This window comes from Theropithecus gelada, chromosome 2 (genome assembly GCF_003255815.1).
Source record: "Theropithecus gelada isolate Dixy chromosome 2, Tgel_1.0, whole genome shotgun sequence".
Classification (NCBI taxonomy): Eukaryota; Metazoa; Chordata; class Mammalia; order Primates; family Cercopithecidae; genus Theropithecus; species Theropithecus gelada.
The window spans coordinates 131,486,105-131,503,808 of NC_037669.1; the positions used below are offsets into that span (position 1 = coordinate 131,486,105).

Genomic DNA, 17,704 nt, shown 5'->3' on the forward strand with positions numbered 1-17,704 from the left:
CAACATATAAAATTCCTGAGGCCAGGCACAGTACCACGCCTGTAATCCTAGCACTTTGGGAGGCCAAGGCGGGTAGATCACAAGGTCAGGAGTTTGAGACCAGCCTGACCAATATGGTGAAACCCCGTCTCCACTAAAAATACAAAAATTAGCTGGGTGTGGTGGTGAGTGCCTGTAATCCCAGCTACTTAGGAGACTGAGGCAGGAGAATTGCTTGAACCCAGGAGGCAGAGGTTGCAGTGAGCCGAGATCACTGCACTCCAGCCTGGGAAACAGAGTGAAACCCTGTTTCAAAATTAAAAAAAAAAAAATTCCTTCTCTTTTCAGCCAACACTAACTATCCAGCCTTTTGCTCCGGAAATCAAACATAATCTCAGGTATTCCCCCAAACAGTAACAGAGAACCACAGGATCCAATATTACAAAGAAAGATTCTATAATCTTCAGTTTAATGCATGTATCATGAGAAGAGTCTAAACTGCTTAACTCACAATTATAATTATTTTTGAGATTGCATTTGATCAACCAAAATCCTGTATAAGTCTTCACAAATCCTTTCACAAATGTCTGTTGCAGAACAGAGTTTCTCTATTCAGAAAGTGACTCAGAGAATTTCATGACACACTGAAAGCAAGTATCTCCATAATATTTTAGACTTTCCCAATACCAAGAGTGATTACAAGTCAGAAGATCATTACCTAACACCAAATAGCCTATTGCAAAACAGGTCTCAGATACAGAATAGGTTTTCTGGTGTTTGGTTATAACAACTATACTTCATATACACAAAAAAGTGTCTTTGTTAAATAGTCTGCGTTAGTCATGAACTAAATGTTTGTGTTCCCCCAAAATTTATGTTGAAATCTTAACCCCCATGTGATGGCGTTAAGGGTGAGGTTTGAGGGAAGTAATTAGGTCATGAGGGTGAGGCCCTCATGAATGGGATTAGTGCCCGTATAAGAGAAATGAGAGCTTGCTTCCTGGCTACTATCCAACATACAAGGATACAATAAGTAGATAGCCATCTCCAAACCGGGAAGTGAATTCTCACCACATACCAGATCTGCCTTAATAATGGACTTCACGTCCTCCCTAACTGTGAGAAGTATTTGTTGTTTAAGCCACTCAGTTTGTGATAATTTATCACATCCCAAATTAAGATAATATTGAAATGGTTATTAATAATTCTGCATTTTACTTCCTTAGTCCAGCAAGTAAAATTGAAACCTCCTAATCAGTTAGATCTACTATATCTTGCTAATTCAATTACCAATCAGCATGTAGAGCTATTACCAACTCCCTGAAGGACTTCTTTGCCCATTTGATAAATTATGTATCTTCTATCTGGGAAGAACCGGAAGTACAGACACTAAACATATAAACTTGGCAAACGAGTAGTGACAATTTCAAGTAATAAATTTAAGCCAATAGACTACCTAAGAATTATAATTAAGGATAATTGTTTAACAAAGTGTGTCACAACTACTTTTAAATATGCAGGGGTTTTTTCCCTGAAATGTATGTCTGATTTATTCCCTAAACTTTTCACCCCAGAATGAGCATGATACCAAATCAAGAATTTATATTAATAGAAGGAACTCAGTAAACTATAAGCAATAACGACTCAATCTACAATTTTGTGTGTGTGTGTGTGTGTTGGATCACCAGGCAGTAAACTCCCCTGCAGGTGGGCTGAGCCTCAGGGGGGTCTCCTGTTCTCTGTGCTCCCCCACACAGCAGCCTCCCTCCCGGAGTCTGTGGCAGCCACAGGAGGAACAGACTAGGAGGGGCTGCCACAGTTGTTCACTTGGGCAGGAAGTCAGAGGACTCGGACACCAGCTTCCCATTGCTGGTCTCTATCTTCTTCACAACCATGGCCCTGGTGGAGCTGGTGCAGCTGAAGGAGCTGGAGCCTGTGCCAGAGCCAAAGCAGGAGCCCAGGCCATAGCTAAGGCCAGGGCTTGTGAGGCCCACATAGGCCAAGTTCAGACCACCTGCACAGCCGCTGGTTGTCTTCGTATGGATACCTATGTTCTGCATCCCAGACTCCAGCCAGCTCTCCTAGCCCTCCAGCAGCTTTCTGTAGGTGGCGATCTCCATGTCCAGGGCCAAGTTGACGTTCCTCAGCTCCTGGTACTCACGCGCTGCAGTGTGGCCTCCAGCTCGGACAGTTTAGCATTGACATCCTTAATGGCCAGCTCCCCACACTGCTCAGCATCTGTGACAGCGGCCTCCAGGGAAGCCCTCTGGCCTTTGAGGCCCTCAACCTCAGCCCGGAGCTGGCTGATATTCTGGTTCATCTTGGAGATCTCAGTCTTTGTATGTTGCAGGTCATCCCCATACCTCCTGGCCAGCATCTATAGCTCCAAATACTTGATCTGGTACGTGCTCTCAGCCTCAGCCCAACTGCGGTTGGCAACCTCCTCGTGCTGCGTCTTGACCTCAACAACGATGCTGTCCATGTCCAGGGAGCAGCTGTTGTCCACGGATAGCACCACAGACATGTTGGAGATTTGGGACTGCAGCTCCTGGATCGCCACTTCATACAGTCGGCCCTTCCAGATGAGACTCCAGCTCTACCTTGTTCATGTAAGTTTCATCTACATCCTTCTTGATGAGGACAAATTCATTCTCCATCTCTGTACACTTATGGATCTCATCCTCATACTTGTTCCTGAAGTCCTACACCAGCCCCTGCATGTTGCCAAGCTCCGCTTCCAGCTTCAACTTCTCCTGGCTCCAGCTGCTGCCGAAGGTTGTTGATACAGTTCCCGAACATGTTGTCCACGCTGCTTCCAGCCATCTTCTGCTGCTGCAGAAGGCTCCACTTGGTCTCCAGCATCTTGTTCTGCTGCTCCAGGAACCGTACTTTGTCTATGAAGGAGGCAAACTTGAGGGTCTTGATCTGCTCCTCCTCCTGGGTGTGGACAGCCTGGATGTTGGAGTCCACCTCAGGGTTAAGGGGGCTCAGCAGGGTCTGGTTGACCGTGATGGTGGTGATACCTCCCATGCTGCTGGCCCCACCATAGCCTCTGCCCAGGCCACCCCAGAAGCTTCTGCTCCCCACGAGGGAGAGAAGTTTGAGGAGCTGGTGCAGACACTGGACCCACTCATATAGAGGCGGCTGCTGAAAGCCTGGGCCAAAGGTGGACACCTTATAGGACTTCTGGGTCACCCTGATGGACATGGCGGAGGCAGGCAGGCTGAACCAGGTGGAGATTCCAGAAGGAGTGGAGAAGCTGCTTGTTGATCTCAATCCACATTTTTATCAAGAGGTGTTAGCTTGTTTTTCAATTTAAGTGGAGGCCTGTGGCATTTCTGTAATACTTAAAGGCATTTTTTCTGGTTTTCCTGACTCCTACTTTCGGGGCATACGTTCTTGCATTTGACAAATAGTTCCTGAGTACTTATGTGCCAAGTACTATTAGGTGCTGGGTATACAGTAGTGAACAAAACAACTATGCTTCTTAACTTCAGAGAGCTTACTGTCTAGGGAGGAAGACAGATTTTAGATAAACAAATAAAATCATAAATTGCGGTTATTTCCTATTTGTATTGCATCTTTCTGAGTTGGTAACTAATTGCAACCCTTTTTTAGGAGTCTTCTGCAGAGAGAAAACTCGGGTTGTTGTTTAATCATCAGAGACACTCAGTTGTAGCTGGAGACACGAAGACATGTAACGGACACTTCTATAAACTTCATCATGAAAGCTACCATGACATGTATTCCAAGAAGTAACAAAATGTTCATCTATTGATACGTTGACAGGGTAACTTTTATTCATAGGGTGGGAATTCGCTGGTAATTTGTTTTCTTGAACACTGCTTATGATAAAATCCATGATGGCACAAAATACACACATACTCCAGCTTTTCAAGTGAATTTTCTTATCCTAAACACATTTTGAAAAACATCAATGCTCTGGTATGCAAATACAATGTTACTTCAATTAAATGACTCTTTGAGGAATAACATTTTATAATGAACATCATCATTTGTATTTAAGATCTGTTCTAAATTTATATTCAAGTTAACCTTCAGTGTGAGTTATTCCCAGGCACAGCTTCTGTTGTCCATAGCCCAGTTGATGGTCTATAAAGTATTGACGACTTTAAAGGTACTACTCTGCTTCCTAAGTTTTTACCTTCCTTTCCCCCACTACAATATCCTCTCCAAAGTGATTCCTAAAGCACTCCGGCTCTTTTCATTACCTCTCTCCCAAAGGAAACTCAGTTGTTCACATCTGTTAAACCCACTGACTTCTTCCATTTTAACTTAAAAAAAAAATTCCCCTCTGTTGGCTTTAAAAGTGTTTCCCTAAGAAGCATATGCATTTTAAACATTTATCTCTGCACGTTGTTCTGCTAAAAAAATATACTAGAAAGGACCGGGAGTCAACGATTCTTAAGGAGTTTGTATCAGGGTCTCTTCTCCCTGCCTCGCCAAGTTTAAACACACCCAACGCCTCGATTCCTTGCTTCCGACCAGAGTTGCTGCTTTACATATTCCTGGACATTTGAGATGTTATTCGTTGATATTTCAATATATTTTAAAATAATTTTCCATTTCTGTTTTGTGAAATTTTTGAATACGTTCTTTTGTATCTCGTGTCATTTCTGCCTCTGGTAATGTTGTCCCTGGTATCCCTGGAATTCATTTCCTTTCTCAACAGACAATATTCCCTGTCAGCTGCCACGGGCTCCGCCCTCCAGAAGTTCATACTTTGTGGTCAAGCAGCTTCTTTAACTTTCTAAGACGAATTACCTAGGAAGTGCTATTGTCCAAGGATCACCAGGTCTGCCTAAATTCCTACCTGTTGCGGGCGCTTAGTCACAGAAGATAAATCAGATACGTCTACTGGGCCCTTTCCTTTTCCACCCACCGTTCCTGTCGCTTTCCGCTGAGCCTCCTCAACTCACGTCATCCCTGCAGGTTCTGGCCCCCAGACTCGACCCTGGACGGCAGGGAGCTCCAGCCCGGGAACGGAGCTGCGAGCGTCCGACCTGGGAAAGAGCGAAGCTCAGATCTCTCTGCAAAGCGAACAGAGAGCGCAAGGAATGCCCAGGAAGACAGGGCGCGCCCGGGGAGAGAAGAACGTTACTTTAACGCAGTCTCGACCCTGGACCCCTGCATCTAGGGCTTCCCGGACGAGTGATGCAAATCAACTCGCCCTGCTGCGTTCCCCGGCCTCTCCTTCCCCTTGCTGGTTTCCCCTGAAGTGTACTTCTCTGTCGCTTCCTCCCCCTCTCTCCGAAGGCACGTGGTCCTTCCCTGTCTACCCCAGCCGCACCCCTCCCGGCCCCGAGCCGGCTCCTCCCAGCGTCGTTCGCTTCCCCTTTCCGTTCGCTCCTTCCGCCCCGGCTCTCCATCGCCCCTTCCCATTGGTCGAACGCACCGGAGCCTGGTTGGCCAATGGGCGAGCTGGGCTGGAGGCGATGGGCGTGGCCGCAGCTCCGGGGCCCTCAGATCGAGGCTGCCTCCCCCTCTCAGCCGGCAGCACATTCCGCCGCCGTTGCCGCCGCCCGGCCCCACAGTTGTCTTTGCCGGAGCTGCAGTCGCGCTGGGGTTAGGGCGGGGGGGCGGGCGGGGAGAGGAGAAGGCCGCGGCGGAGGCAGGTGAGAGGAGGAAGGAAGCGGCGGCGCGGCGAGCACAGCAGCTCAGGCGGCCACCCGGTTCCTGGGAGTGTCGGTGCGGCGCGGTGGTTGGGGCGGATCCCGCGGGGCCCGGGCGGGGGAAGGAGTCACCGGCCCGGCCATGGCGGACAACGAGAAACTGGACAACCAACGGCTCAAGAATTTCAAGAACAAAGGCCGCGACTTGGAGGTAAACTGCTGGACGACGCCGGAGGGGTGGGGGCCGTGGGCCTGGGGCCGGTCTCCGCCGGGACCCCGAGTGTGGGGAGTAGGGGCGGGAGCCGCCTCCGGGCCTCGGGGAATGGCGCTGGGGGCCGGCCCGTCCGTGACGCCTCTGCTAGCGCGCCGGGAAGTTTATGTCGGGCCTGCTCCGCCTCCGCCGGGGAGCGAGGTGCCCGGGTACGGCCGGCGCGGCCTAGGCCTGCCCGGCAGAGCCGGCCCGGCGCGGGTGCGAGGGTTCGGGCCGCGCGGCGGGGAGGCCGGGCGCGGCGCGTGCGGAGGAGGCGTGCGTGTGCGGTCGGCGCTGCCCGGCCCGGGCCGCGGCCCTCCCTGGCAGCGGCGGAGATTCCGGCTCTCGCTCGGGCACCGACGTCTGGCGCTGCGGGAAGGAGGGCGGTGGGGGTGGGAGGGTGAGCGTGTGGCGACCGAGTGGGGCTCTGAACTTCCTCAGCGAGGCCTGAGGCGTCTCCACTTAAAGGCATTTTTTCTGGTCTTCCCGACTCCCGCTTTACCCCTGCCTCCCCCCAATATCCAAACTACAGGACAACTTCTCCGTTGAAAAAAACACCCCCGGCGTGAGAGGCCATCCTGGTGATGCTAACAGTGCCTTCCAGCGGCCTGTGTTTTACTCTGGATATAGCTGATTCAAGATGTGGCTCACGGTGTGCCCTCTTCCAGGCAAAGGATACCCCTTATTTCAGCTTGTCCACAAATCTCTTTACCCCCTCCTGAGAGGAGACCACCAGCTGCATTCTTACATATAAAGTCCAAAGGGTTATACAAAGCTGTCATCCTCTAGTCTACAGTATCCTTTCCCTCCACCTGCTGGTGGTGGTAGTGGGGGATGGGGTGGGCTAGGGAATGGCACCATCACGTTTGATTATTTAAAAAAGAAAAAAAAAAATCATTGTCTTAGATACAGCTGCTCCCCAGATTGTCTACATGGGGCGTATGGTTTAAATACATGCATTCACACACGCATACCCACACACCCCACTGAGATTTTTGATAGAAGACTTCTTCCCTTCAGCTTTAATAGTTTAGATAAATAGATTTATTTTAATACTTCCCTTCTGCATCTTAATCAGGAGTTTAGCTTTTAGGGAAAGTGGTCAAGCAGTATTTTTTATGTTGTTCCTCGGTATGTTTTCGTAATGAAATCTTCAACTTCCCATGACATTTCTGAACTTGAGCGTTTGCTTGACTGAAATATTTTTTGGGCTTTTTACAAAGCTGTTAATATTATCTTTAAAGTAGTTTATGCGTTTTAGTGGGTTTCATAATTTGAGGGAGTACTAAGTGTCCAGGGCTGTTAATTCTGTGGTTCTTTTAAGGTTAACATATTACCGTTGTGATCCCTTTTTTAATGCAAAGATGTCACATCTTTATTGAGATAATTCGCATGCTATAAAAATGAGCTTCTTAAATAACAATGATTTTTCAGTAAATTTACTTGTGGTGGTGAAGGTGTTTTTTACTAATATGAATACTTAGAATGAGAAAAAAATCACAAATGATAAAACTTAAAAACTGATAAGTACCACAAAATTACAGAATCCAGAAAAAGAGCAATTAGGTGCTTGACAGATCCCTGTAACCCTTTTTTCCTCTACATTTCTGGCTTCATTTTTCTAGCAGCTTCATTGAGATGTAATTCACATGGCATACAATTCACCCACTTAAAGTGGCTTTTAGTGTATTCGCAGTTTTGCAGCCATCACCACAATCAATCTTAGAACATTTTCACCACGCCAAAAAGAAACCTGTACTCATTAACAGTCACTCTCCAATTCCCAACTACCCCAGCCCCAGGCAACCAGTTTTTTGTCTTCTTAGATTTGCCTATCCTGGACATTCCATATAAATGGAATTGTACAATTTGTGCTCTTTTGTAACTGACTTCTTTCACATAGTGTAATGTTTTCAAGGTTTATCCATGTCGTAACAAGAATGTATCAGTGTTTCATTTCTCCTTATGACCTAATGATCCTCCAGCTCATGGATATACCACATTTTATTTATCCGTTCATCAGTTAATGAACATTTTCATTGTTTCCACTTTTTTAGCTATTTTACATAATACTGCTAAGAACATGTTTGTGTGGACATATGTTTTATTTCTCTTGGCTATATGCCTAGGAATAGAATTGCTAGATCATATGGAAAGTGACGTTCAACCTTTGGTGGAATTGTCAGACTTTCTGAAGTTATCCTTATTTTTTAAATTGATGTTTCCTCCTACCTCATATCTTTTAGCACTTCAGTCAAAATCAGATTAAGTGCTGAGGCTGTATTAGAAGAAGATTGTGATGTGTGACTTTAAAAAAACAAGTATACATTGACATTAACGAGGGTGTTTGTTTGTTTGTTTAGAAATTCATAGTGCCTTATAGTTGTCCTCTGGTGACTTTAATATCCTTTTGCATACATTAGGGGTAGGAATATTTTCACTTTTCCACCTAAGGAAATAACATATGACTCTAATGGAAAGTCATACTTTGTCCACACTGTGGCTTACTGAAAATCTCATATACTTGTAATGAGATAGAAACCTTCTTTTTTATGTTTAGAGAACACTATGGTGGTCTGTTTTGTGTATTTGTTACTTACATATATGCCGCATCTCTCTAAACACTTATCACCCTTTAGATATGGTTACTACATTGCATTACATAATGTATGTAGAATACAGCAAATTCTAAGAAAATAATTGCTTTTTGACTGGGATCTTGTGATGGCATCTATTTCATGGGAAGTCTTTGGAAAGAATTATGGGCCAGTGCTGTCCAATGAATTTAACTTAATCCAGTACATCCAAAATACCATTGCAACATCTAATTTGTGTAAAATAATTGAGACGTTTCATATTATTCCTTTCATACGTTCAAAATCCAGTTTGTATTTTACAGTTATGGCATACCTCCAGTTGGACTAGCTGCATTTCAAGTGCTTGATAGCCACATGTGGCTAGTGGCTACCTTAGTGGAACAGCCCATGTACGGAGTATAGCATTTAGGGAGAGGTAATTGTAGCATATTTTGATCTAACAGTTTATTTGATTAGAAATGATGAAGAGTACAAAGTCCTAGAGTTTAGTTTAATTTGATCTCTAACTTTGTGTATGACCTTGGGGGAAATCGCTTAGTCTTATGGTTCTTTCATCTGTAAAACTGGAGGTACTTGACATCTGCTTCATGAGTGTTGTGAAGATTAATAGGTAATGTTAGGAAGATGCCTGGCAATTCTCTGAGCGTTTTATCACCTTCAGCTTTTCTGTTTGGGGGGAGGGAAGGGATTTAATAGGATTCAGTATAATTGATTCTCTTACTCCCTTATTTTCAGTGGCTGTTTTTTCTCTCTGCTTGTATAACTTGTTACATTGAACAAAATAGAAAAAGTTTTTAATACAGAGACATGTAGTTGCTCATTGAAGGGCAGTTTAGACACACCACATTAGTGATCCTTTTAAAGTTTTAATTTCTGAGTGTTGGAGTTGAAAGTTCATAGATTTCAATATGATATTTGTTCCTACCATTCTGGCTCCTCTAAAATGTGGTCATGTTAGGTTTCTTGAAAGACAAAAAGCATCAAAGAAGGCATATGGGGTTGAGTACCCATTTAAAATAATTTTCAGGAACTATCAGATGATATCCACCATAGCATGGCTGCTTCTTACAGTGTGGTTGAAGATCCCCAGTCTTAGTTTGAGAATAGTAACCATAGAAAAGAGGGTATGCAGTGCAACACAGGAAATGGGTAGTGACCAAACTTGAAATAAAAAATTTGTCAGGATAAAGTAAATTAAGCTCATATAGTTGATGTTTTTTAAAGTAGAGGGGAATTTTCTGGTAGATTTCCTAATAAACCTGCATACTTTTTATGAAAGTTCTGAGTGTCTGGGTTCAAATAGAGCATAAAATATAACTAGATCTTTTAAAAACACAACTTTAAGAAAACAACTTACCCTAAATATAAAAGAATATTAAAATGCTACATAATTAGAAACTTGTGATTATCCACACAAACACAAAATATGAAGTCAGCTTGAACTTTTTTTAAAAAGGTACTTGATTGGCAAGAGTTTAATAAATTGATCAGCTCTTTTGTTGTTTTGAAAGAGCCTTGGTGATTTGTTAAAGCGTACAGAGTGAAAAGCATTGTTAAGGTATTAAGTCTTGTTAACTTTTAGAGACTGATCTCTCTCACCACAAATCTTGGAACATATTTACTATACTTAAAATAACTACTGTCTAATTTTTCACATAATAGTCCAAGCATGTGACAGTATGAAATATCTGATAGAAATATAGTTAGGAATTAAATGATTGTTTTGGTGCTTCCTGCCAACTTTGCTGGTTTACAAGGTAGCCAGTTTGAGAATTGCTTCATTGATAGTTTTCTTGGAGATACCAAGATGCCCTTATATTTCATAGTCACTAAGTATGTCAAATGAATATACAAGATTGGGAAGAATTGTAGGAGTGATTTAGATTTTAAAGAATGAAGCTATTTTAGAAAAAAAAAATGCATAGGTAGTTTTTAAACATTGATTTCTAATACCTGATAGTGGTTGTGGGTCCTTAAGATATTTTTAAATGTTTTCTGGAGCAGCATTCATCTATTTGAGACCTGTAGTGATGAATGAAACAAAAGCATGTCATCAAATTTAACCTTGATCGCTGATTTTGGTACTTACTCGCTGTTTTAGTTTTGGAACAGAAGAAAGAAGTATGACTGAAGGGAACCTTTTAAGCACCCACTGTATATGCTTTTAACTGTATTCACATTTCTCTCAATCTTATAAATATTGAATTTATTTTAAAGAAAAAATTTTAAAGAAGAAACTCTTGTGCTTTTGATTTAATAAGATAACATTCAAGGGAATGATTTTAATTCAGGTGTGTCAAGAGTCTGTTCTTTTTGTATATACCATATTTACTCCATTTGACTTTCAGCCTTAGTGCTGGTCTCAAATTTGATGAAAAGGTTTTATGTGAAAGCACTGAGCATAGTCCATGGGGTATAATAGGTATTCAGTAAATGTTTTCTTTTTTTCTCAGAGGGTTCTTTGGAAATTGTGTGTCACTTGTGGACTTTCAAGCACTAGAAAACACTGTTTTCTGTGCTTTTCATTTAGGTTTGGTAAAAGACAGCGTTGGAGTTCTTCCTTTTTCTATAGTTAATATGAGAGCTATCTTTATATTGGCACCTATAAAATAAGGACATTTTTCAAAACCAAAAATACATAGTGAGAAGAATGGCCATGTTGAACCTTTTTTTCAGGTCTTAATGTTTGACTTAAGACAACTGAATTCTCATCTATTTCTGCAGTCAGTCTATTGTGATACATGTTTTGGTCTAAGTGTGTGAAGAATATCCACCTTCACACAGACAGGCAGTTGAAGAAGGAAGGTATGTGTGTTTTCATAGGCTTTTCAGGATAATTATGGAGATTAAGTGATACTGCACCGTAATTCCACAAGAGGTAATTTCTTAAAGATTAGTTGCAATGTAGAACCTGAAGCCATATGAGTGAAGTTTTCTTACACTGTTACATTAAAATCTATTGGTCTGTCTTGCATTTCAGATGTAACTTTTACCCATCTTTTACTGATGCTTTTTGTAACACCATGCATTGGATTATTTGGAAAACATTATGTCGTGAGTTATGCAGATCTTCCAAATGCTAACATATTCTTATTCAATAAAAAATTCATGATTGTTAACCACACAATTCAGAAAAATCTTAAGTATTGAGAATCTGTCAGGTTCACAGTAGTGGATACAAGTTTTGTAAAATTCTAACTTTCCCTTGGAGGCTCAATTTTTTTTTTCTTTTTTTACCATGCCTCTGGGACAAGTTCAGAGGAAGCTGAAATTTTATCATTAGCAATAAATGCTGTAAATGGTTATCCTTGAAGCCCTAGACTCACTTTGCTCATTTTTGTGAAAACATCTTCCAGCCATTAAGTCTGAATAACCATGATTTGTCTGTCAGTCGTTTTTTCAAGTAAAAATAGTGTTCCATGAAAAAAGTGGCTAGGTCAGTTCACAGCTCAGTTGCACAAGTACTTTTTCCTTGAGACAGTCTTCCTTCAGTAGAAGTTGGTATGCTGCAGAAGTGGCTTATATGTAATCTCCATTTTTTTCACCAATTAGAAAAGGCCAATGTTTAATAAAAGTAATCATTTTTTACTGTTTCCTCAAGGACATTCTTAAGTGAGCTGGCTTTTTAAAAAATTTTAGCTGTGAAATACAGTGACTACTGTTGCATCTTGATGTCATTGCCTTAATTCATTCTGAAGCACCAGCAGTCTTACCTCTGGCATCAATTCAGATGTTAATACAATTTTTTTTTTTTAAGTATTAGTAGTATCATTAGGAAAATAGTTTTGACCGTCTACTCTATGTAAAGGTCTCAGAACCCACATAGGGGCCCATGGACCATACTTCGAGTACCACTCTCTTGGTTTATCATTGCTTCTTTTGCACATGAGTGTCACTTTTAATTAATACAGGCTCTTACAAGGCCTTATAGTGTAGGGGTTAAAGGAACATGGACTGTGGAGTCACTTAGGTCTGGGTTTGAACTCCGGTTTCTCCACTTAATAATTACGGAGGCTAACTTAATTCTCTCTAAGCCTTTGAAATGCTTAACAGTGCCTAGCATAAAGTACATGCAGAATAAATGGAACCTCTTACTATTTCTGCCAACTTACGTAGTCACACATTGCATCCAAGTAAACCCCTGTGTTCCATATCAGAATAACATTTTTCTTACAAAATTCCTCTTGTACCTCTATGTGCCATAATCCAAACCACATCACACAAATTGGGGAAGGCTTCCTATTCCCCTTATTTAACAGTCACCTGAAAGCCTGCTTTCTCCCACATACTTCAGCCAAATTGTCATGTATGTACTAGTTTATGACTTCATTTCTTTAATCCTATGTTGTAAGTGGGTTACTAAATGCTTTATGTAGATTTTGTAACTGTTTTCTCAAAAGATTGTAAATATAATCAGAAAATAACTATAATTCACACTACTTAGCACCCAGAATGAAAATGATTTAAGGTCATAGATATTTGTTGGTAATGCAAGATTAAGTTGATTATTAAAGATGCTAAACTTTGCCAGGCAGTGTCTCATGCCTATAATTCCATTGCTTTAGGAGGCTGAGGCAGGAAGATTGCTTGAGGCCAGGAGTTTGAGACCATCCTAGGCAATATAATGAGACGTTGTCTCTACAAAAAATAAAAATAAAAAATTTAGCTGGGCATGGTGGCACACACCTGTAGTCGTGCCTATTTACGACGCTGAGGCAGGAGGATTGCTTGAGCCCAGGAAGTGGAGGCTGCAACGAACTGTGACCATGCCACTGCACTCCCACCTGGGTGACAAGAATGAGATCTCATCTCAGATAGATAGAAATTTTTAAATGCTGACTTATTTTCTATTACTGTCTATTCACTATTTGGACAAAATTTGGTCACCTGTCATTTTTTCCCTAAATTTTTATTTACTTTAAACTTAATGTAAATTATGTTTTAATTAATGATGTATTTTGACAAACTTGGAATTTTATGAATTATTTTACTAACAAAAGTCGGAATCCTAAGATAGTGTGTTTTTTACTAGTTCAGTATGGAATTGACTAATATTAGAAGGTGAATCATACAGTCTATCTCAATGTCCTGTTCTTTAATGAAAACTTTAGTTTGCACATATCTACTCTTTATGTTTTTTAAAGTATGTCTTTCTGGACCCTTGAGGTAGGTGTTACATAAATTTATTCAGTTGAGTAGTTTTATCCTGAAAGATCAAATTAAGTGGTCTCTGCTTGGTTGTATTAAATGGCCCTGTCCTGTTCGCCACCTATTCTGTCATTTCACTGACTTTTTAGCCACTTTAAGCTGTTACTGGTTCAGAAAAACAAGCAAGATAATACCTTAAGGTTTTCAAATAATTGTTACATCACTCCTGGTTCTTTAGTAGGTATGAAACCCAAATATTTTCCATCTCTCTTTAAAATAGTGCAGAGGGTTTGGTTCCTTGAGGCTGGGAGTTTGAGACCATCCCAGCCAGTATAGTGAGACCTTGTCTCTACAAAAAATAAAAAATTTAGCTGGGTGTGGTGGCACACACCTGTCATCCTACCTATTTAGGGTAGGTTTGGTTCCTTATTTCACTTTTGAATATTATGTGGAGATGTTCATTTTTTTACAGATATATCTATAGAATTGGGTTCATTGTTGATCAGCTGTTATCAAACACCTTAAATTTGTTCACATTTTTTCTCTTAATATCGTGAATAATTTTTCCCAATTTCCTTTTTATTCTCCAGCTTTAAAACAATGACAGTACAGGTTCAACGTCCAAATCCAAAAATCTGAAATCCACAATGCTCCAAAATCTGAAACTTTAAACACCTACGTGATGCTTAAAGGAAATGCTTATTGGAGCATACCAGATTTTGGATTAGGGATGCTCAATCTCTAAGTATTATGCAGACATTCTAAAATCCACAAAAATCCAAAATCTGAAACACCTGTGTTCCCAAGCATTTCACATAAGGGATACTCAGTGATGAAAAGCTTAATTAAGACCAATAAACAAATAAAAAATAGGATCCATCTCAGTCATTAGGGAAACACAGCTCTAAAGCATAATGAGATACCACTTCACACCCACTAGCATGGCAGTATATAAAAAGATAGAGAATAACAGGTGTTGGTGAGGATGTGGAGAAAGTGGAACCCTCATACATGCCTGATGGGAATGTAAAACGGTACGGCTGCTTTGGAATGCAGTTTGGCAATTCCTCAAAAAGTTAAACAGTTAACATGTGACCCAGCAGTTCTAATTAGATATAAATCCAGGAGAATTGAAAACATATGTCTGCACAAAAACTTGTAAATGAGTGTCCATAGCAGCATTATCCATAACAGGTAAAAGAAGGAAACAACCTGGCTGGGCGCGGTGGTTCACACCTGTAATCCCAGTACTTTGGGAGGCCAAGGCGGTCCGGCTCACTGAGGTCAAGAGTTGGGAGACCAGCATGACCAACATGGAGAAACCCCATCTCTACTAAAAATACAAAATTAGCCAGGCGTGGTGGCGCATGCCTGTAATCCCAGCTACCTGGGAGGCTGAGGCAGGAGAATCGCTTGAACCCGGGAGGTAGAGGTTGTGGTGAGCTGAGATCAGGCCATTGCACTCCAGTCTGGGCAACAAAAGCAAAACTCCATCTAAAAAAATAATAATAATTAAAAATAAATAAATAAAAGAAGGAAACAACCCAAATACCCGTTAACTGATGAATGCATAAACTAAGTATGGTATATACATACAATGGAGTATTGTTCCACTATAAAATGAAGTATAATAGTTCACCCTTAGCTGCAGTTTCAGTTACCTGCAGTCAACTGTGATCAGAAACTAGGTGAATACGATACAATAAGATACTAGTATTTAGAGAGAAAGAGATCCCACATTCACAATTTTTTTACAGTATATTGTTGTAATTGTTTCATTTTATTAGTAGTTATTAATCTCTTACTGTGCCTAATTGATAAAGTAAGTTTTATCATAGATATGTAGGCATAGGAAAAAACATACTACATGTAGAGTTCAGTACTATCTGCAGCTTCAGGCATCTACCGGGGTCTTGGAACACATCCTGTGCAGATAAAGGGGGGACTATTGTACTGACACATGCAATGGTATGGATGAACCTTGAAAACATTATATTGCCTGAAAGAAGGTAGTCACAAAAGATCACATTCTATAATTCCAATTATATTTGAGAGGGTATAGTAAATAAGTAAATAAGTAAAATAAAAAACTCTTTTTCCTACACTGTCCTTTCACACAGTCACTCAACGCAACACTTCTAACACCAGATATATGGGGTTTTTCCCCACACACCAACTAAGTAGTCAGTTTTGCAACGGGCACCTGCTAGGTATCCACTGATTCAATTTAATTCTGACAGTGTCTACCTGGAGATAATATCAGATTTCAGGTAGAGAGCTCAGTCCCATGGGAGTGTCCCCCACTTCAGATGGAATCACAAGCACAGGTTAAGGCTTGTGCCTCTGACTGACTGGCTATAACATAGAGTTCACACTACCTGCTCCTTGGGTTCAATTAGCTTGCTAGAATGGCTCACAGAACTCAGGGAAACACTTTCCTTATGTTTACTGATTTTTTTTTTAAATAAACGATATTACAAAGGATACAGATGAACAGCCAGATGTGGTAAGCGGGAAGGGGCACTGAGTTTTCATGCCGTCTAGGCACCAGCGTGTGTTGAGCTATCCACAAGTTCTCAGAACTGAATTATTTTGAGTTTTTATGGAAACTTCATTGGGCATGATTGATTAAATCATTAACAATTGGTGATCAGCTTAACCTTCAGCCCCTTTTCCCTCCCCAGAGGCTGGAGGGTGGCGCTGAAAGTGCCAATTTTCTAGTCATGTCTTGGTCTTTCCAGTGATCACACCTCATTCTGAAACTATCTAGGGCCCCCCAGGAACCAGTCATCTCATTAGCCTTCAAAAGACGCTCATCACTGCATAGATTTTAAGAATTTTAGAAGTTGTATGTCTGGAAATGGGATGAAGACCAAATATTTAACAGTATCACAATATGAAATGTCCAGGATAGTGAAGTCCATAGAGACAGAAAATAAATTAGTGGTTGCCAGGGGTTGGGACAGAGGGAAAAGGAGGAATGATTGCTTGTGGGTGTGGGGCTGATTTTTGTGATGTTGAAAGTCATCTGGAGTTAGATGGTGGTGGTTAATGCACAACTTTGTGAATGTACTAAAATAACTGAATTGTATACTTTAAATGGGTGAACTATATGGTATGTGAATTATATCTCAATAAAGATGTTATATTAATATTTAAAATGACAATAGAAAACTAAGAGATGAGTGGGAGTTGTGAAACTTTCCACTGTTTGGGGGTCACAGTTGAACTCTAAGCAGCTCTTTTTCACTGACTTTTCCTTCTACCCTTCCTTGTATTGAATTCATTTGTTAAGCAAATGTTTATTCAGCATCTGTATTGGAGCTTCTATTGGAGGTTCTGCATAACACAGGCTGAGTTCCTATTCTCATGAAGTTTACGTTCTAACAGGTCCAAATCTCTAAGATCTCTCGGTCAGCCTTAAGCTGACACTATGGGTATATTCAGTCAGTTATGAGCTAGATTCCTTATGTTTCTTTCCTAAACTCAAATTTACAGTGAGTACTATACCTTAATTTTGAAGAGAAAGAAAAGCCTAAATGTTTTGTGTCTGATATCTCCTTGAGATTTATGCAAAAGCTTAGTTTTTAACATGGGAACACCTAGGATTGTATCCCTTTAGCTATTTGCCATTAGGAAAATTTAATAATAATTTTTTTCAGCCTCCATTTCTGCATCTGTAGAATTAAAATCCTATCTTAGTGGGGACTTGTTTTGAATTAGGCTTTTAAGAATGCAAGGAACACATCCTTATTCAGACTAGGTCAAGTAGGATGGGATGTTAGGAAAGTTCAGGGACCAGCTCTCATGTTATCCAAGACATGTCAGGTAGGATTGTCTTGATGGTAGGTGTTGATGGATCTTCAGAGTTCTGCTCTGCCGGCTGCTAAGTCAGCTACTAAGTTTTATTTTCCCTAGCTACTGACTGTCTTAGTCTTTATGTAATTCTATGTTAAATTACTAAGATAGATAATCTGACTGAGCTAATAAGCTGTGCCCAAGCTAAAGCAGATTGTTTTTACTACTGGCCTGTTTATGGATTGGCTTTTCCCGAGTCAGGTGCTTTCTTCCCAACTCCCACTACCAGTCTTCTGTGG

The 17,704-nt window shown here is 41.2% G+C and overlaps 1 protein-coding gene and 1 pseudogene across 1 annotated transcript in view; one reads left to right on the forward strand and one right to left on the reverse strand.

The window, feature by feature from the left end:
- Positions 1-1,802: 1,802 nt before the first annotated feature.
- On the reverse strand, positions 1,803-3,186 carry LOC112618535 (annotated as a pseudogene).
- Positions 3,187-5,447: 2,261 nt separating this feature from the next.
- KPNA4 (karyopherin subunit alpha 4) overlaps positions 5,448-17,704 on the forward strand; it is a 69,765-nt gene continuing 57,508 nt past the window's right edge. Inside the window, exon 1 of the mRNA XM_025375642.1 lies at positions 5,448-5,823. Within this exon, the coding sequence (XP_025231427.1) occupies positions 5,755-5,823 (69 nt within the window). The 5' untranslated portion in view covers positions 5,448-5,754. The remainder of the gene's footprint in view (positions 5,824-17,704) is intronic.